General features: G+C 51.7%; 9 protein-coding genes across 9 annotated transcripts; 4 read left to right on the top strand and 5 right to left on the bottom strand.

The window, feature by feature from the left end:
* Nucleotides 1-80: 80 nt before the first annotated feature.
* N7532_007722 (dTDP-4-dehydrorhamnose reductase family protein) lies at nt 81-1,225 on the bottom strand (the record flags this gene model as incomplete). The annotated part of the gene is made up of 4 exons (XM_056620214.1): nt 81-114; nt 183-894; nt 950-969; nt 1,044-1,225. 4 exons carry the CDS (start codon nt 1,223-1,225, stop codon nt 81-83), a joined length of 948 nt encoding a protein of 315 aa, XP_056471020.1.
* An 880-nt stretch (nt 1,226-2,105) lies between these two features.
* On the top strand, nt 2,106-4,085 carry N7532_007721 (FAD-binding oxidoreductase; the record flags this gene model as incomplete). The annotated part of the gene is made up of 3 exons (XM_056620213.1): nt 2,106-2,168; nt 2,220-3,974; nt 4,053-4,085. The coding sequence occupies 3 exons, from the start codon at nt 2,106-2,108 to the stop codon at nt 4,083-4,085; spliced, it is 1,851 nt and encodes a 616-aa protein (XP_056471019.1).
* A 482-nt stretch (nt 4,086-4,567) lies between these two features.
* N7532_007720 (STE20 family serine/threonine-protein kinase) lies at nt 4,568-6,648 on the top strand (the record flags this gene model as incomplete). Its single annotated transcript, XM_056620212.1, is given in 6 exon segments — nt 4,568-4,616; nt 4,687-4,754; nt 4,833-5,000; nt 5,066-5,667; nt 5,726-6,410; nt 6,430-6,648. 6 exon segments carry the CDS (start codon nt 4,568-4,570, stop codon nt 6,646-6,648), a joined length of 1,791 nt encoding a protein of 596 aa, XP_056471018.1.
* Nucleotides 6,649-8,071: 1,423 nt separating this feature from the next.
* N7532_007719 (CVNH domain-containing protein) lies at nt 8,072-8,443 on the top strand (the record flags this gene model as incomplete). The annotated part of the gene is made up of 2 exons (XM_056620211.1): nt 8,072-8,204; nt 8,256-8,443. 2 exons carry the CDS (start codon nt 8,072-8,074, stop codon nt 8,441-8,443), a joined length of 321 nt encoding a protein of 106 aa, XP_056471017.1.
* A 753-nt stretch (nt 8,444-9,196) lies between these two features.
* N7532_007718 (NMT1/THI5 family protein) lies at nt 9,197-10,351 on the bottom strand (the record flags this gene model as incomplete). The annotated part of the gene is made up of 3 exons (XM_056620210.1): nt 9,197-10,018; nt 10,069-10,240; nt 10,317-10,351. The coding sequence occupies 3 exons, from the start codon at nt 10,349-10,351 to the stop codon at nt 9,197-9,199; spliced, it is 1,029 nt and encodes a 342-aa protein (XP_056471016.1).
* A 993-nt stretch (nt 10,352-11,344) lies between these two features.
* Nucleotides 11,345-13,742, bottom strand: N7532_007717 (Glycogen synthase; the record flags this gene model as incomplete). Its single annotated transcript, XM_056620209.1, has 4 exons — nt 11,345-11,486; nt 11,549-11,744; nt 11,844-13,206; nt 13,281-13,742. 4 exons carry the CDS (start codon nt 13,740-13,742, stop codon nt 11,345-11,347), a joined length of 2,163 nt encoding a protein of 720 aa, XP_056471015.1.
* Nucleotides 13,743-14,488: 746 nt separating this feature from the next.
* Nucleotides 14,489-15,233, bottom strand: N7532_007716 (uncharacterized protein; the record flags this gene model as incomplete). The annotated part of the gene is made up of 3 exons (XM_056620208.1): nt 14,489-14,943; nt 14,990-15,119; nt 15,219-15,233. The coding sequence occupies 3 exons, from the start codon at nt 15,231-15,233 to the stop codon at nt 14,489-14,491; spliced, it is 600 nt and encodes a 199-aa protein (XP_056471014.1).
* A 1,594-nt stretch (nt 15,234-16,827) lies between these two features.
* N7532_007715 (uncharacterized protein) lies at nt 16,828-17,156 on the top strand (the record flags this gene model as incomplete). The annotated part of the gene is made up of 2 exons (XM_056620207.1): nt 16,828-16,920; nt 17,004-17,156. The coding sequence occupies 2 exons, from the start codon at nt 16,828-16,830 to the stop codon at nt 17,154-17,156; spliced, it is 246 nt and encodes an 81-aa protein (XP_056471013.1).
* Nucleotides 17,157-17,823: 667 nt separating this feature from the next.
* On the bottom strand, nt 17,824-19,028 carry N7532_007714 (uncharacterized protein; the record flags this gene model as incomplete). Its single annotated transcript, XM_056620206.1, has 5 exons — nt 17,824-18,051; nt 18,165-18,268; nt 18,327-18,399; nt 18,617-18,740; nt 18,871-19,028. The coding sequence occupies 5 exons, from the start codon at nt 19,026-19,028 to the stop codon at nt 17,824-17,826; spliced, it is 687 nt and encodes a 228-aa protein (XP_056471012.1).
* Nucleotides 19,029-19,691: the final 663 nt, after the last annotated feature.

Raw genomic sequence — 19,691 nt, 5'->3', positions numbered from 1 at the left:
CCAGTTCACCAATTCTAACTTGTCATCTATGCGTGATTCAAAAGACTTTGAGCGGGATGTGTCCTCCGTTTCTCTCGCGCCTATTGCTTGCGATGAGCAGCCATTTCCCTCCGCCTAAAGGTAGGTAACGTTAGCATTGAACACGGTCACGGGTGCTACCACTCGAGGGTCTCAAAACTTACCACCAGGCGGTAAAATCGGTAGTGCGCACGTCAATGCCGAGCTCCACCAGCGCCTTGGTCGACAGGTGTGTATCGTACGGCCGCTGGACACTCGCGTTGGGGTCGTTGCCTTGCTTGTTGCGAATCATACCAGGGAGTTGCACTCCCATCGCCTGGGCTAGTGTCTCACAGATCTCGTACTTGGTCATGCGGTCCTCCGAGGAGAATTGCAGGATGTGAGGAAGCTCCTTGATCCGGTGCTTCTCCTTCAGGTATTTGATGACGATGTCCCGGGAAACACGCGCCACGTCCTCCGTGTTGGTGGGGTAGCGTTGCGCCCAGTCGTCCATCTTGATGCCCGCGTTTGCATCCTGGGCCTTGCACACTGCATCCACTAGAGTGTTGACCGCGCTCTCGGAGTTCTCACTGGCAGTGCCATACAGCACCGGGACACGGAGGACGACGGCCCGACCAGATTCCTTCATGGCCTGCAGGACAGCCAATTCTCCATCGCGCTTCAATTGGCCGTACAGGTTGGGCGGGTGGGTGTCGGCGTCGATCTCGTAGGGCGCCTCGCCTTCCTTGCCGGGGAAGACGTAGTCGGTCGAGATGTAGATCAGGAAGGCACCACGCGACTCGCACTCCTCGGCCAAGATGCGAGTGGCCTCGACATTGACCTTGCGTGCTTGTTCCGGGTTCTTGTCGACCAGATCCGGCGATTTATTGGCGGCACCTATATACACCCCGCGTCAGTTCAAGTCGTTCGATCCCTGCGGGGTTGGACTCACAGTGAATAACAATCTGAGGCCTAGATGAGGAAGACCCATGGTTAGTGTCTTGATACAGCTGGGGGGAAGTGAGGTGAGAGTTGGGGGAGCATACTTGACCTCGTTGAGAATGTGCTTGATATCCGCTTCCTTCTCGAGATCGGCCTTGAGCACGGTTGGCGGGGCTGCGCGCGAAAAGCCCTGGCCGACCACCAGAACACCCGAGTGCTGGAACGTGTTAAACACCTGGCGGCCCAAAAGGCCGCTGGCTCCGGTAACGAGGACGATGGAAGTCATAGTTGCAATGGCAGAAGAAGGTTGCTCGGTGAGAATTTCAACCTGTTGGTGGCTTGCGGGGCGCCAGCATGACGTAACTGACTCTCCAGCTGTTGAGTTTCGCACGTCCCCAGCTCGTCAAATCCAGTCAAAGATCGCTCGACACGCGTGATGCGGGCGTAAGTGAGATCTCTCAAAAGTCCGACGTGTTATCGCGCAGCTCTTTGGCAGTTGTGTCTGAGGCTTGAGGGGCTTGTCCTCCGCCACAAATTAGCCTCATTTAAAGTTGTAAGCTTACCCAGCAGCTCCTGCCAAACGTCGGAGATTTTCCCATGGTGCCAGCCTGAAAACTCGTCGGAATATCATATTGGCGATATACCAGGGATATCATGCTATGCCTAGGGAGTGAGCCCCATCAAGTGTGCAATTCTGGTGGCGGCTCTCGAGTAACATTTCAACTGGCCTGCACTACATGGGACTGCAACACTGCACCTGTTGGCTACGGACAGTGCGACAAGTAAAACATCAAACTTTGAGCTCAAAAGGGGTCGGTTATCTGTAAAGCTAGTCATTGTATACTGCTTGGAGTATGATATTATGGGAAATGTTGAATGATACCTGAAAATATTATCACAGGTGCACTGTAGCTTCTTGCTCAGCGACTCGATGAAACCGTCCGATATATACCATGAGACGAGAATACTATGGGACCACACCAAACGCCCAGGTCCTACAAATTAACCCCTCACTGTCAACATCTATCTGTGCTAATCAAATACTCATCCGGCTGTAGAAAGGGAATATATTCCCAATTGCACACGGAGTGTTCTCGGACTATGACTCGGGCATACTTGCGGCTAAAGGTTTGGCCGTTGCCTTGAGTCGCTTTGCCGCATCGAGTATGACATTTGAAATCCTCGAGACTGCTATAGCTAAATTCGGGCATGCAATGCTGGAGAGCGAGGTACTAAGCACGATATATACATGATAGGTATACCGGTGAGAAAGGAAATAGGAAGGAATCACCGAAAAGCGCCGAGTGGAAACAAATCCGAACAAGAATATGGCGCGATGGCCGATCGGCAGCTCCACTCTTCAATCGACGGCAATCCACCCAAAATTTATCTTTCTCCCCAGCAACGTGCCTCCTGTCCACCCTTCCACAGTCCTCGCCATGTCTGGTGCTCGGAATCTTTCAGCCGCCTTGCGGCGGGTTCGAGTGTCTCGTCCTCGCATTGCCCTCCGTCCGGCCCTCCCTCGCACACCCTTCGCGACCGTCCGCAGCTTCAGCGTCAGCTCTCCCGTCCGGGCTGACAAGGAGATCAAGTACACCAGCGATGCCTACCCGAATGTCCAGCGCAACCCCAACTTCGCGGAGCTCACCGCCGACGATGTCACCTACTTCAAGGAGCTTCTGGGTTCCGAGTCCGCGGTCATCGACGGCGTGACCTCCGATGCGACAGACGATATTGAGCCCTTCAACAGCGACTGGATGCGCAAATACCGCGGCCACACTCGATTGGTGCTGAAGCCCAAGACCACCGAGGAAGTCAGCCAGGTGCTGAAATACTGCAATGAGAAGAAGCTGGCTGTGGTGCCTCAGGGTGGAAACACTGGCCTTGTCGGTGGCTCTATCCCCGTCTTCGATGAGATCGTGGTCAATACCTCGCGCATGAACAACATTCGCTCCTTCGACCAGGCGTCGGGCGTTCTGGTCGCCGACGCCGGTGTGATTCTGGAAGTTGCTGACCTGTACCTCGCCGAGCGCGACCACCTTTTCCCTCTGGACCTGGGTGCCAAGGGATCCTGCCACATTGGAGGCAACGTTTCGACAAATGCCGGTGGACTGCGTCTGCTGCGTTACGGCAGCTTGCACGGCAGTGTGCTGGGCCTTGAGGCTGTCCTGCCGGACGGGACAATCGTCGATGCGCTTTCTACCCTGCGCAAGAACAACACAGGATATGATCTGAAGCAGCTGTTCATCGGCTCCGAGGGTACGATCGGTTTGATCACTGGTGTTTCTATCCAATGTCCCCCGCGCCCCAAGGCTGTGAATGTTGCCTACTTCGGACTGGAGAGCTTCGAGCAAGTGCAGCGTGCCTACTTGGAGGCCAAGGGCCAGCTTTCTGAGATTCTGTCTGCGTTCGAACTGATGGATGGCCGCAGCCAACGCCTTGTCCAGGATTCTACTGGCACCAAGCAACCCATCGAGGGCGAGTACCCCTTCTACTGTTTGATCGAGACTAGTGGCTCCAATGCCGAGCACGACATGGCTAAGCTTGAATCATTTCTTGAGAACGTTATGGGTGAAGGTATCGTCGCTGACGGTGTCCTGGCCCAAGATGAGACCCAATTCCAGGCTCTGTGGCGCTGGCGTGAGGGTATTACCGAGGCTCTGAGCCACCTTGGCGGTACCTACAAGTACGATGTCTCGATTCCTCTCTCTGAGTTGTACCAGCTGGTGGAAGACTGCAAGCAGCGCTTGACCGAGAAGGGCTTTGTCGGAGATGACGATTCCTTCCCTGTTCGCGCTGTCGTTGGCTATGGTCACATGGGTGATTCCAATTTGCACCTGAACGTTGCCGTCAGGAAATACGACAAGGAAGTCGAGAAGGCCATTGAGCCTTGGGTGTATGAGTGGATCCAGAAGCGACAGGGCAGTATCAGTGCTGAGCACGGTCTGGGAATTGCCAAGCGTGAATACATTGGCTACAGCCAGAACGATACGATGGTCAAGTTGATGAAGCAGCTGAAGAACCTCTACGACCCGGTAAGTACTACCTGCAGTGATCAAACAAAGCAAAGTTTTCTTTTGGTGCAAGGCAGTTTTTCGCTAACTTGTGTGCAGAACGGTATCATGAACCCCTACAAGTATATCTAGATAAAAAGAGTAGAGAGATTTGCCTGTGTGAGTGCTAGAGCATATAGTTTACAAAAATAACAACAATTATTCCGCCCTCTTTCGAATGATTGGAATTATTTACTCCCAAGGGATACCGCATGCGACTGTATACTTCTCATAGTGGGTGATAGTGCGTGCATGTGACCTCATAATCCCGTGACCACTGGGGACCCTTGCCGCGCCATACCCGATATGGACTGGTTCCACCCCACTTTATGCCTTAGGCCGCAAGCTGGTTGCCATGCGAGACGGCTGTTGTTTGGGCATTGGCCATCTATGCTCCACCCCTTTAACCTGCCTGGATTCTTTTTCTCTTTGACAACTGCCATCGCGGATTCCAGAGCCATCCCTCGACGGCGCAAAGCTGCAAGCTCAAGCTCATCGGCTATCCTCCTCTGGGTGAGCCTACCCTGTTGCAGCCCTGTCCGACCGGAGTCGCGAGTCCGATCCGTTGCGCAACCATGGCGGACGATATGGCGAGCCGTTACCAGATGATGGAGGAGTTGGGGAGTGAGTACCGAATCGGCCACAGCCAAATTTGCAAGGAATATGCTGACCCGATCGTTTCATTGTTCACTAGGTGGAAGTTTTGGTACTGTCTACAAAGCAATTGACAAGGCCAATGGAGAAATTGTCGCGATCAAACATGTATGCATCTTTCCGTTCCCCCCCCCCCCCCCCCCCTCCCGCCCGCACGAACCCAATTGACCTCGATTGTCCGTACAGATTGATCTCGAGTCGAGCGAAGACGATATTCAGGAGATCCAGCAGGAGATTTCCGTTCTGGCCACCTGCGCCAGCGCCTTTGTTACACAATACAAGGCCAGCTTTCTGAAAGGTCATAAGCTATGGATTGTCATGGAATATCTAGGCGGGGGATCCTGCCTTGACCTAGTACGTGGACAGCCATGACCCTTGTCTGCTGATTTGCTGGGGATCCTTGCTAACATATCCAAAAGTTGAAACCAGGGGTGTTCAACGAAGCGCACGTATCAATCGTTTGTCAACAACTCCTACAAGGTCTCGACTACCTTCACAGCGAAGGCAAGATCCACCGTGATGTCAAGGCCGCCAACGTTCTCCTGTCGAACACCGGAAAAGTGAAGTTGGCGGATTTCGGTGTTGCCGCGCAGCTAGTCAACATCAAGTCGCAGCGCAACACCTTTGTGGGTACTCCGTTCTGGATGGCGCCAGAAGTGATCCAGCAGGCTGGATATGACTTTAAGGCAGACATCTGGTCGCTCGGAATTACTGCAATCGAGATGATCAACGGCGAGCCACCACACGCTAGCACACACCCGATGAAAGTGCTTTTCCTTATTCCCAAGAACCCCGCCCCACGACTGGAGGGACCTGAGTACAGCAGCACATTCAAGGACTTCATCGCGCAATGCTTGACAAAGGACCCGGAACGTCGACCTAGTGCGAAAGAGCTGCTGAAACACAAGTTCATTCGCAACGCGGGCAAGACCGAAGCTCTACAGGAGTTGATACAACGCAAGCAAGAATGGGATGGCTGCCGTGGGATCAGCAAGGACGTCAAGTACTATGCAGAGACTCTGTGAGTGACACAACGGCTATTCTCTTGACAAAGCAGTTACTGACCGCCTCCTGAACAGCAAATCGATCTCCAAGCCCTCCGTGGAGGACGAAGACGAATGGGTCTTTGACACGGTCAAGGCCCCGACTATGAGAACCCCGAGCAAGAACCCAAGCATGTGGGTTCCCAACGGCACTGATTGGACTACTTTGGACGAAGACGACGAGAGTCCCGACCCCTCCCAACTGATGGAGGATATGCATATCTCTCAACTACCCAAGCCGCCAAAACACCAGGCCAACTCTACAGTTCGACGTACCTCGGGCTTCGAGCGGTCTCCGTCAATCAGACGTGCTAATACAAAGCGACGCTCCAGCGGTGTAAAACAGCCGCTTGGACTGGATCTGAGCTTTGGAAATAGTCCTTCCACCGTGCGTCAATTCCGCCGCGTGTCGGACAGAGTCCCTAGTGAGGCTGTGCCTCCTAGGAGCTCGCACGGGCTTGATGAGAATACCAGTCCGAAGGTGATCACAGGAGACTCAACAAGCAAAGAAGCCCAGCTGGGTCGACGTGCATACAGCAAAGCTATTGGCATGTCGTGCCAAGAGGTTCTCTCGACTACTGGAGATGGCGAGAAGCGTGAGGCGATTTCTCGATTGGCCGAGGCCTGGAGCGACCTGGAAATGGTTGACCCCGAGGGTCTCTACCACATTATCAGAGTCATGAACGAGAGGCTCCAGGCCGACTCGCGCCTCTCCGCACTCGTTCCGTCTACCCCCTCAGCAACCGGATTCCCCTTCGCGTCCGCGCCTGGTCCTGGCGCAAAACAATCCTCATCTCAAGAGCCACCGTCGCCGACAATCGACAACTGAACCTCCACCTCAATCCCCCTTGTCCAACCTGCCCGGCCAACAAGTCTCCGGCATGGAACATACGAAACAACTTTCCGATGTACTCTACCAGCGCTGGGCGGAGGGACTGCGCAACCGATGGGGATTCTAAAATGACTTGCCCACCGACTACCATCTCCGGCCGCGCTCTTTAATGATTTTTTCCCTGTCATCTTCACGCTCGTTGTATAGACCACTTTCGGCGTTTTGATTGTTTATACCACCCCCTTGCGTTCTTTGCCCAACTCGCCTTGCATCCTTGGTGTCCGTTCTTTTCTTTCTGTCGACTATTCCCTCTGGTGAAACGGGCCCAGGCGTTTGTATGGAGTAATGATGGCTCTGATTACCTTGTTTGTTTTTGGGACCTCTTGGGCTGACCGTGTATGTGTGATGTGGTCTTGGGACGACAGACTGGTTCCTACCCTTTTTTACTTTCTCGATAAATAGCTTTTCTGGTGCTATTGTCATTTATCTGCACTTTTTTTATTCCTCGTGCTTCCTTGCATTGCGCTGCAAGGGAATGGAGCTGTGCAATATGTCTCTGAATCTCTGTGGAGTGAAATGGAAATATTTTCTTCGATTGTTGATCGTCCGCGGCAAATAACTTTGTACTGTGTCTATAGAAATGATAGTACGCCTTTGCTTTCTGAAGAATACACTCGACGGATTCGCCGAATTTCCTAATGCCAGTTCGATTGATCTCGTAATTGTACGGATTTCCTTTCTAGGTTCTGTCAATACGTAGTCATGAATTTCCAACAACCCGAGCCACCTGATTCTTAAAATGCTATGCGGCTATTAATACTATCGTGAGGCCCTTCACAATTGCCAGGGCGTAGTAATTACTACTGGCAACGGTGGCCATCACTCGCTTCTCTGACTGCCAAGCCGCCAGCAGACAGGGCTGCATCAAAGGCTGCTGCTGATGATCCCTCGTGCAGCTGGAACACCCCAGAAATCCTTCTAGGCACCAACATTTCTTGCGCACATATCCATACCCACACAACTGCCAGGAAATCTGATCTTGGCCTGCATTGACAGTGTAACCTCAAAGACGTCAGGCATGATCTTGTGGCTGATAATTGGGGGCTGCGGCATGCGCCACGATAATGTCCAGCAGAGGGAACTGACCTGGCGATCTCCTCCTCAAAGTCTATAGGGCTGCTTATAGAAGTATACTTGTGAGAATATTTGCTTTTTATATCTAATCCTCAAAAGAATAATTCTAGATTTAGTAGTAGTACGACCTAGCCAAACCTCATTATGTGCTCTTTCGTGGTGCTAGGTACATGGTGGATAGCCTGATACCTTCTGGGCTCCTCATGCCCCGCCCAGACCAGCTGCAACAGCCCAGTCTATATCGACATAGGTAGCAAATGGCTATTCGACATGTGTTGTACAAGAAGCTGGGCTGCAGTAGAATTATCTGCGCAAGGCTACCACGTCAATTGGCGGCTATAAAAGGGTGGATGGTCGCGAGATTGTGAGATGTATCATTACAGTTTCAAGAATCTAACCAACTTCCATCAAACACCATGAGTTTCCATCTTTCTGCTGTTAGCATCGAGCTAGAAGATGACCATATCCTCAAGACCGTACTTCGAGATGCAGATGGCGAGGAGCAAGATTCCGAGTTGGACCTGAACCAATTTATCGGCAACAATGATGGTCAGTCTCGCAAAAGCCTAATAACTATACTTTTCTGACATGATTTGTTAGGCTCGTTTGCTTGGGATGACAAGAATTTCCAAGAAAGCGCCTCAAACATTAGTCTTACCCGTGAGGGAGACGAGGAGATCCCTGTGCTACGTGCTACCTTGGGCACCGTAGAGGGCGAGGAGCAAGAAGCGGACATCAACCTTGCGGAAAGAATCGGAAATGACAACGGAACCTTGGTCTTTAACTGATGGGCTCTGCTATTTTGGAAGAAAGTTTCGTCTTGTATGGCAAGAGTCGCAGTACAACCGAGAATAGATCGAGTGAAACATAGCACAATATCCCATGCTCTAGAGCCTTTAAATCCTATTAAACTAGGTATAGTTATCCCTCTGGTTTCAGAGAATTTTAAATTTCTGAAGGCATGCCCCATAAAAACATCAGTGATACCAGCGGTCTCCCAAACGGCTTCCTGTGGGTTTTGTTTAGTTTGTTTTGTCGGCGTCTTCTTGAGTGCAACTGTAAAGATTAATAAGTATGCATCATTTATCGTATCGAAAATAAACAATGAGGAAACATCGCCTGCTTGGGACTCTCACAGTGTGCTTCGTTGTTCATGCCGAAGCAGCAGCTTCAAATCGTTACTGGTCAATTGCCTTCCCTGTACATTTCAACCAATAGAATTTCAACGTGGGCTGAGAAACCAACTGCTTGAAAATTTCCATCGTCCACGTAGCGGCTAGAGACTTGCTCGAGGCATCTCTGGGAATTTGACTTGGAAGAGCTATGGTCTTAGATGGAACATCTTTAGTTCAAGTACAACTTGACCTGTCATTTGCTAGGACCGACTAGACAATCCTGAAATTACCAGACTACAGGAAGGATTTCATTCAAAAAAATTTCTTCATTCATAATTCTGCATAGCAAGAACCAGGCTAAAGAGCGTTTGGTGCCTGGTAGCCCGAGAATAAACTCGGTACAGCAAGTCTCTACCCTGCTATCACTTAAGCAGAAGCGGAGACCTCCAGGCGCTTGAAGCCACCCTTGGAAGCGACCTCCTCCTGCAGCGCAGCCATGCGCTTCTGGTCACCGGTGGGATCGGTGGAGTCCGCGTCCAGAGTCCAGGAAAGGAAGCTGTTGGTGTAGTTGGACTCGAACTTGTCGTCCAGGATGCCGAGGCGCTTGCCGTAGTTGGTAACCTTGTTCCAGTCACGGGCGACATTCTTCAGGTCACGGCTGAAGTAAGCGTATGAGCGCTCGAAGATCTTGCGGTTGACGGGAGTAGCCATGATGGGCTTGATGTCGACGTATTCCTCATAGGTGGCCTTGGGGTCGGCGAGGACATCGTCTGTGGCGCGCTTCACGGCGCGCATGAATGCGGACACCTTCTCTGGGTTGGCGGCAATGAAGGCGTCGTTGGCAATGTACAGGATGGAGCAGAAGCAGCAGCAGCCCAGCTCGGCCAGCTGGTCGATGCGGAGCATCTGGACGTCGGAGCGGGGACGACCCTGCTCGGCGAGCCACTCGGCCAGCTCGACCATCTGCACGTTCTCAAGACCGATACCGGCGTCGATGTCACCGCGGATGATGGCCTTGGTGACGTTCATACCGCAGCGGACGGCGGTGTAATCATCGGTGCTCATGCCGTAGTACTTGGTGAGCTCGTCGATCTGAATCTTGCCGAACTCGCCGACGTAGCCGATGCGCTTGCCCTTCAGCGAGCGAAAGTCCTCGGTGATACCGCTGGACTTGAGGTATACGACACCGGTGAAGGGCTCGTCGAGGAGAGAGCCGATAGAGGTCACCGGGAAGTTGCGTGCCTTAGCCTGGATGGTGTTAAGAGTGCGTCCTGATAGGAGGAATAGAGACAACATACGGCCAGGGTGTGGATCATGGCCTTGAAGCCCATATCGACCTTGCCGCTGCCGATGATTTCGGTCACATCGGAGGGGTCATTGGGCTCCAGCAGAGCAACTTTCAGGCCTTCATCCTTGAAGTAGCCGCGGGACTGAGCGAGGTACAGCGGGGCGTGGTACGGGGTGGCGTGCCTGGAACAATTTAGCCAGAGCTCTGAAATAGGGAATAAACAGAGAAAAGAAAAACGACTAAAATCGATTAGCATACCAGTTGGTCAGGAAGGTGATCTTGTCGGTAGCCATTTTGACACAACAAGAACTGTGAATGCTTGGGACGAGTCAGAATCATTGGGAATAGGCACCTCTCTGCACAGCTCTCCACACCATAGCACGATGGCTCAGGGCATTGAGCTAAACAGATCGATGCAAAACACAAAGGGGGAACAATCAAGTCACGCATGTCCTTTCGCTAGTATTATCTAGATCAAGTTTTGACAGTATAATCTCAGAACGACTGCCCATTCCTTGACTTGTTTCCAAGCCAAGGAACAGATGAATCGAACACCTGTCATGCGTGCGCTGACTGTTATACCAAGTTCAAATACCTTGATCCACGATCATCATCGTAGCGAGGACCTTGTCCGCACTCTCCCGAGGCCGCCGCCCCGGGAGCGGTCGACTAGGACGTGCGTGACTCCATTTGGGAGAGTCCTACCGATAGGTAGTGGGTGCTTGGTTGTTGGAATGAAAACAGAAAGCTGTTGACCTGAGAGCGTTACAGGAGAGAAAGAGAGAAGGGACCGACCGGATGGAGGGGTAGAAATACCCTCAGCCAAGAAGCTCGGAGTGGGGTGCTCCAGCAGTGCATCATCATGACTGCAGGCCACGAAAAAGGCTCACCGAGCGAGAATAGGCGAGAATGATCCGCAGCCCTCATTGGATTCGCGCGCAACTCTATTGAGCTGTTTATCCACTGCTCCGAAAGTAACCGGCTTTCAATTACTCAGCCACACTTCATCGTCGACTCGGAGAAGGAGAGGAAGCGGGCAACGACTACGAAAAACACAAGTACGACAGAGAGGAGAAATACGCAAGTCTCAAATTGGGTAACTGGGCTCCAAAATGCATGGATTGACATAGACAATTACAACAAGTGAGTATGGACGGAATGACGCCGAATGTCTCGGGAAGGGAGGGAAGGTAGGGAAGGAAAGGAATTGGGAAGAAGCAAACACCAGATGCAGCAAAACGGGGATCACAGCGAAGGGCCGAGTAGCTTCCGATCATCGTTGCGAACTAGGCATCGGTCGGGGTACTGCCCTCCGCCTGGTGGTCCCCATTGATCGATATACTGTCGAGTGGGGACTGCGGCCGATTACCGGCCTTGCGTGTGCGGAGCGTGAGCGGGAAAAAGTGATCATCTGGTTCTTCCTCCTCACTGCGTGGATTAGTTGGCTGAAATGGCAAAGAAAAAGAACAATTATCAAAGAGAGAACTTACGGAAGTTTCCACGCGACGTAGTCTTCGGTGCTGAGTCCCTCCCGGCCTTCCTGGAGCGAGGCAAAGTCACCAGGCGTCATCATGCCGGATCGATCCCGCGGGGAACCAGGGACCGACAGCGGGCGGGAGATCTTCTGGTCAGTGCCTCCGATGATATCAAAGTAGTCCTCGGGCCCTTCGAAGGACGAGGGATAAGCTATTGGCCACAGGTTAGCCATTATTTGTTGCGGGGTATATGTACCAGCCTTGCAAGGCGTACGAGGGGGGTGGCACAGGATGGGGAAAGGATGCATACCTCTCCGCAGGGCCAGCTGGCGCGCCTTGACGTATTCCAAGCCCATTCGTTTCCAGTCCAACAAATCACTGAGTCGCTCAGTGCGGTTACGTTGGTTGATCCGCTGTCGGCGACTCTTCATGGTAAAGTTGTACATAAATTCGGTGAGCTGGTTGACCGAATCGTCCACTCCCTTTGCGCGGCGGTCCACGATGTAGATTCCATAGTCCGAGGAATTTTCGATCAGCTCCTCCATGTAGCACCCGAAGCCCGACAAATTGGTCGTTATGCTGGGCACGCCCATAACCGTGCATTCCGCGGGGGTGTAGCCCCAGGGCTCGTAGTAGGATGGGAAGACACCCAGATGGGTACCGCGAACAAAGTCATCGTAGTCCAATGGAAGAACAGGGTTCGAGGAGTTGAGGAATTCAGGGTGGAAAACAATCTTCACGCGGTCATACTCGTTGTTGAACAGCTCCACGCGGCGGAGTTGGTTCAAGATCGGGTCCTCATGGTCATTGACCATGTTATGGGTAACAATCGGGGGCAGGCCATGGCGCTTCATTGCAAAGAGTCGACGACGCAGCAACACACGGTCCTGGCTCGTAATCAGGTCCTTCTCGTCGGGCATGTTGTCACCTTCCTTCCACGCGAGGCAGCGCTCGTACATGCGTCTACCAATGCCTTTCTCGATATTTTCAATGGTGTCACGCAGGGATTTCACCACAGCCTGGCCCTTGAGGGACTCGACGGTCAAGGATGACGTTTGAGCGGGCATAATGATAAAAGCAACGACGGTGGTCTTCGATCCACTAGTCTTGAGACGGTGGTTCAGGCGAGCCAGGCCCTCAATGAACATGTCCACACCCTTGTTGCGATACTCATACCGACCGGCGGTGAAGAGATAGATGGTGTTGTCCAGATCGAAATTGTTGTGTCCGTAGAAGTGACCGCGGACAAAGTCGTTGATCTTCTCCTTGGCTTGCGAGTGCAGGTTCTGGAACTCGTGCATGGCGGAAAACTTCTTGACATTGAGACCGTTCGGCAAGACGCCATCCGGCTTCCGCTTCAGCAGATGCTCGCTCTCAAAGGCCGTGATGTGCGAAACGGTGGTGAAGACATCGGCGCTGTGAGCCGCAGCCCGTTCGACGCAGTATCGGTGATAAATACCGCGCTTTCCGGCCTCGGCGTCCACATCGAAGTACTGCAGGTTGTTGTAGAAATCCACAGAGCCTGCACAGAGGTAACGACCCAACAATGTGGCGTGTGTCGTGAAAATGGTGGTCAGATCCATGTGGCGTTTCTTGGTCAAGGGTAGGGCCACACCGGCGAGCCATTCATGGAAATGGGCCACAACGGCCCGGCGACGCTCGTGAGCAATGTACTATTTTGGGCATGGTCAGTTTCATCCCCTAAGTGTCATGATCAGCTAATTAGAAAGGGGAACAGAGCACTTACCTCTCCCAAGAACCAGGCGACCATGTAACCAAAGACGATCGCCTCGTTGGTCTCATGATCGGCAGCGGGGGACGGGATGCCGGAGGTATTCCACAGATCTCCCTTCCATTCGTCCAGCCATCGGTAACCCGTGCCGGTATTGATGAGCAGGACCCGCGGGGCCCCCTCGATCAGCCAGCGACCGTAGACAATCTCAATGCCGCGCTCCTGCATGGACTGAATCGTCTCGCGCATGGCCGGGTTGGACGGCGTGAGCTCCTCGACCTCGACCGCAGCAGAGGCCTTGTTCAAGGGGCCGATTAGGGTATACCGCTCGCCATACTCGGCCGTGGTGACAGGTGCCTTCGATTTGAGCACGGAATAGATGCCCCCGACTCGGTTGGCGACCTCTGTGGCGACCTCGAACAGCATGTGGTTGCGCACATCGCGCTTGATGGGCTCGGCGCCGCTTTCGTCGGCCATGGCAGCAGCAGCAGTAGCAGCAGGGTAGCAGCTGAAACAGCTCAAACAGATGCACAGCTCAAACAGCTCGTCCAGATGAAAGCTGGAAGATGCGATGGGAAAGCAAAAGCAGAGGCAAAAGCCCGAGGAGGAGAGGAGGGGAGAGCTTGGGGTCTCGGTCTGTGCGGGGGTCTTCCCCAGCCTCCACCGGGCTAAACGTTGGGCCTTTGCAACGCCCAGATGAAAATTTCCCACTCCGCCAAAAACTGGGAAACCGGACGCTAGCGCACGAATAAGGGGCACTCCTCGTTCCCAAACTGTGTCTACTAGCGTCGCATCGACTTTTTCTTCCGGGCGGGCCTAGCAGCCGGACTGGAAACACGGCACGACCGTACAACACGAGCCGACTGCACGCTTCTTCCGATCGCAGCCCGGGACCAGGCACTCTTTCGGCCCCTCGGACAGGCCCAATGGCTTTTTCAGTGGGGTTGCTCTGGACGTGAAGCTCGGGTCAGCATTGCCAAAATTACCCCTGGCCCGCATTTCCTGCCTGCTTTACTTTGCTGCGTGCGAAGTGCTGCGCGCCGCACGCCCCCAAAGCGATCCTAGCTCCCCAACTCGGCCCGACTTGCTTCTAACGTCGATCAATTTGCCTCCCACCATGGACTCAACCGCATGGATTGCCCTCGTGTCCTCGTGCAGACGGTGCGAATGCTCTCAAGGAGGGTGGGCTCGATGTTCGTCTGGGGAAAGCTGACTCCATGACATCATCGATCGGGGATTCTCCACTGCGGGCGCAAATCCGTCAAAGCTGTCAGATCGCTCGCGCCAGAGGATAGTCGGAGCGTCTGCAAGCGCCGCAACTTGCGGTGTACCTCCAGCTGGACGGCAGTGCCACGGCTGCTGCAGGTAGCCCGGATGTACTCCCGATGGCCAGCTCGGATTCGCTGCGGCGGGAACACAAAGGAGCTAAAAGGCCCCGTCCAACCCCCGAACGCCGTGGACATGCGAACAAACGCGCGGCGACAAAGATCAGCGGCAATCAACCGGGAATGGGCACCCCCGATCCTGGTCGACTTCAATGAACCATTGAACCCATTGTTGCTAGGCAAACACGGAGACAATGGTTTATACTCGGCAGATGCCATGCCAAACCGTCGCAAGATAAGACCGATGGCAGCACGGGGATGTCGTGGGGTGTCCCGCGTCTCACACTGAGGTTCTATAAGAATTAGTCCTTGTCCTCCCCTGGTCCAGACCTGACATACTACCTAATACACCTTCCATCTTGCCACTTCGAATATTCACTATGGGGGGAAAATGTCGAGACGAAGAGGTTGGGAATCCCGGCCGGGCACCAATCGTCCTAACTACACCCCTTTCGATGCCACCGAGCGCCTAGGTGGTTGTGCTGGCATCCATATGCAACGACTATCTGGCACTGCATTCTCTTTCCTTCGCTGTATCTGGGAAACAGTGCCCAAATGCTGGACATACCGAGTATCCTCCCATTTTGGCTTGTCTCGTCGCCAGTCAGAAAACGACTCAGTTGTTCCCGTAAGCGTGGACTCAGTGGAGGTCGAATCTCTAGCAGATGTGCAGCTCCAGTACGGACGGGCAACGGGGAATCCGGGTGGTGTTCTGAGGGTAACCAACCCAGACTTCTTATTTGGAGATGCCAGTCACACTAGCTCTTCGGAGGTATTTACAACGATCAGTCTACAGACCCGCCAGATCGTAGCGTCACAGCCTCCATCTGTCCCAAGTCTGGTATTTGAGGACTTCGCACATGGCTTGCTGATCGAGATTGCCGACAGGATGCCACTGGATGCCACGACTTGGCAGCCTCTGGTAAACGACCTTGTTTTGCCGTTGGAAGTGAACGAAAACTTAGAAACGCGACCGTTCGTACCACCTCATTTGGAAAACCTGCCTTCTAGTCTTGCTATTTCGGTTCCTTATTCAATTTCTCATCGGCCACCTAGCTCTGGTTTGACCCAAATTTCCATGTCAGATGAGCTCTTTCTTCCCTTGGGTCCAGCGATTTCACGTCATTCGGAATATCCTTCTAGACACAGTGCTTTCTGAAGTCAATGAGATTCACGCTTTCAAAGCCAATCACTTACAACTCAACAGGCTGACAATTCGGATTTCGGAAAGTCCCGTCGGCAGCTGTGTGTGGTCTGCGAGACGTTAAGGCAACGCAGCCCTTGGTTCTGTGGACTGATTTGCTTTAGCCATTGTGTGAAAAGAAGATTGGGCTCTTGTTTTTGTCTATCGGCCCCTGTCGCTCGGCGTAGTGTGCGTGATGCTTCTACTGCAGGCCATAGTCCTCGTGGGCTGGGCGACAGGAGTGAAAAGAAGAAGAGGGAAAAATGCCGTTTTTATACATGATTCGCTTTGAATGAAATTCCCGAGTATGACCTTATTGACTTCTCTTATTTTGAGTGATTACTGGTACAGTAAATGGTCGAATGCTATCTGGGATCCGCTGTTGAGCTCAAACCCAGGATTCAGACCACGTAGAGTCCAAAATTAGGAAATCCTCGAAAGGCAAAATAGCGAATAGACTATCAATTTTCAAATACGTGTATGGATTAATGGGTATAAGTTTGCAAGCTAGTAGGTACTACCTTAGAAGTATTCAAAGATTGTCGGAGCGGAGGCCTCTGGCTATTCGTGCGTAGGCGACCACAGCACTACACTAGTACAGTAGCGACTGTGACACCATCCATTTCGCAACCCGCTCATCACAATTCCAAACTGTCTTCTGGAACATACCTTGAATCGCAAGCCCCCATCATCGTCACCCAGCTGGACCCTTGTGCCAAGTGGTTGTCGATGACCGACCAACGATTGTTGCGCATTCGGCGATGAAGTCATTGTGGGGAGATGACTTCATGATGCCGTCACCCCGGTTCACGATCTCGATAATCAACTATTTAAATGTTGCAACGAGCAGAGGTCATTTACTTGTTATCACGATTCGATCCAATTCATTCGAAGTAAAGGTTTGTGTCTTGCGAATGATCCGATTGCTTCCAGTCAGCCAATTCTGACACTACGGTCCAGAATAATATCCCAAAACCTACTCTATACGATCACAATGGTTCGCGGCGCCGAGTACGACAACGGAGTCCCTCAGAGCGACAACGCTATTGAGAACGGCCCCAACAAGGCCCACGGTGTTGGTGCTACTGTACGTTCAATCTCGAACACAAATCCAAAGACATGAGTCCATGCTAACATGATATCAGGACGCCCCCCATCAACCGCACCCAGAAGGTTGCCCCCATGCCCGCTGAGACCGGCTCTCAGCGCGACGTCTTCAGTGGCCTCGGCAGCGCCGGCCCTACCCACTCTGGTAGTGGTAAGGGCGGCCACGAGCCCAAGTCTATGGGCGAGCAGAAGGGTCTCGGCACCCAAGGCAACTAAGGTGCTGGCATACGATTACCCTACATCTTTATCCTATACCTACCTACACCTCTTCAGATAGGGTGTGTTTTGCAAGAGCAAAGCAACACGGGCTACGCATCATGAGACCTGCGGAGTTTTGTGGATCTTTTCTGGGCTTGTTATTAGCATAGCTTCATGAATATCAGAAGAATGTAACAATAGCCAACTGTTCTGAAATACGTAAGAATTTTTGGGAGGGCTCCTTTTCAGCCCTTATGCTGAAGATTCGTCGCTAGCCCAAACATACATCGAATCTCACTAATTATTTAAATGTAGATGTATTTTTTGTCGTTCTATTGTTACTTGCGAGGTGTATCATCCGAAAAACAGATCGGATGATTACTTTAGGCTATAATTTCAAAATGAGCGCTGCAGATTAGGCACGTTTGCAGCTACTTTGTGTGCATATCTTCCCAGTTGTATGTGATCATTTGGCTGCATTGAGCTTGAGAAGTCCAGGAGACTGCTTTTGAGCGAGCTTGATTCAAGAAAATCATTGATCTCATCATCCAAATTGTCCAAAAATTGCGATTCGTCCCAACCAGGTCGCCAGCCAAAAATATCTTTCTTCTCGCACATTACCTTGGGACTTTGATAATCATTCTCATTAGTGAAATCCTCATATGAAATCGGCGGTTTGTTTAACTTACTCATAGTTCCACATGCTGGCGGCAAACTTCACCGGAACTCCCACAGCTTCTGCTACCATCTCATCGGAAGTCCAACTTGCTTGGAGGGTGCTGTACAAAGCCTCGGGCGTACAGTTTCGCGGCCAGCTGTTCCAGGATCTCTCACCAGGGCATAGTATGAGATACTGGAAAATAGTAGCCCTGCTCGCCGGATGGCAAATTCTCTTGCCTGGGAATTGACTCGACTAGCTGAGTGTAGAGCCTTGCCAAGTCCGATATTGTGTCAAAAGGACATCCTGCGGTCAGTTAAATATACCTCATTAAGCTTTGAAGAGTTGGATGAATTTCAAAAACTCACCCTGTTCTCTGTAAACTTATAAACATGCTTGCATTGGATGTTAGCTTTGACCAGGGCTGGTATTTGTGGTGGGAGCTGATTCCATGTCCCACCGCCTCTTCCATCTTGAAATTGTTAGATAATGTATATTAGCAGAGGTATTCGTTCGTCTTGAATATGCACGAAGAGTTGGAGGCATGATTATAAACCCAGTTAGGTTTGCTGCTTTCAACTGCTCCACGACAAATGTATCCATCTATTGCCACATTAAATTCAAAATTCGACATTTAACAAAATTTGATCTTACCTGTCAAACTATGTATGTTTCTGTAGACTTCTTCTTCAGGTCATACACCGGATCAGTATCTCTGATCTCGCCAAAAGGCCATCAAGTATTCTCATCAAATGCAAGTAGTCCAGAAGTATATAATATCGTGGACAGCGCGAAACATATTGAAGGGGCTGTACCTTACATGCACAAAATAGCATTCTTTCCGGATGGCTTTTTGGCACACTCCTAACACATCAATGAGGTTTTTGAGGACATCCCTGTCAACCGACGTTGCTGTGTGGACAATTATTTCGACTTTACGAAGTCTTCAGGTCAGCGAACAGCACTTATTCGAGTGAATACAAACTAGAGATTTGAAAGAGGACTGGTACTAACTCATATTTGCTTTCAAATAATCCGCCACAGCCTTTTCATCTTTAAGTCCAATCTGGTTACTGAACATTTAGCCTCGATAGGCTTTTGGCCTGTTCTTCCGAGCGAACGGCAGTATAGATTTGTACAGTTTCGATCAAGCCCTCCTTGCGTCTGGAGAATTCTGCAGCTAGAGAGCCACCACGTGCAAAAAATGTTAGTATGCGGGGGTCACTTCGCATCGGGATCTGACTTTGTCATTCGTACATGTAACCAGCTGCGCCGATGATCAGAATATTCGCAGACATATCAAATCTGTGAGATGCAGTGGGACGCAAAAAAAGAAGTTCGAGGGTTTCCTGCTTGATCAGCACTATTTTCACCTTTCTGGAGTCTTTAGATGGCGACGTCTATCATGAATGACTGGCCTGCTTCCAGAATCAATGAAGTCAGTCGGGTTAGCGGACTTTAAAATAGTTTCTCCGCTTGACGCAGGGAACAAAAGAATGTACCATACTGAACAAGCTGGCTACTTGGCACTTGTTCACAGACAGACGAGCAACGATGGTGACCAAGATTCAGCGCAATAATCGCCGTATTAAGTAATGCTATCTACCTCAACCTTATGTACGCCTCGCCGATTACTGGCTCTTTGTGAGTCTGTGCGTTTCACCAGACAGCTACGTCGCCCATCGTCATACCTGGGACGTGGATCAAAATATAAATATTTGTTCAGTACGTCCGCCATACGGTGCATGTGTTTGTATCGAGGCGTTTGGAGTATGCAGCTTTCCGGTGTACAAGGGGTATCTATTGTGCGGCAGATGGCAAAGTGCGATAGGATGGGGTCTTCGTACTCGTTTGCGGCGTTTCAATCGGCGAACGGTGCTGGATGCAAAAGCTCA

This window comes from Penicillium argentinense (genome assembly GCF_028826775.1).
Source record: "Penicillium argentinense strain IBT 30761 chromosome Unknown utg000009l_segment0_segment0, whole genome shotgun sequence".
Classification (NCBI taxonomy): Eukaryota; Fungi; Ascomycota; class Eurotiomycetes; order Eurotiales; family Aspergillaceae; genus Penicillium; species Penicillium argentinense.
Note: the sequence above shows the minus strand (reverse complement) of the source record. Positions and strands in the feature narration are given on the sequence as shown.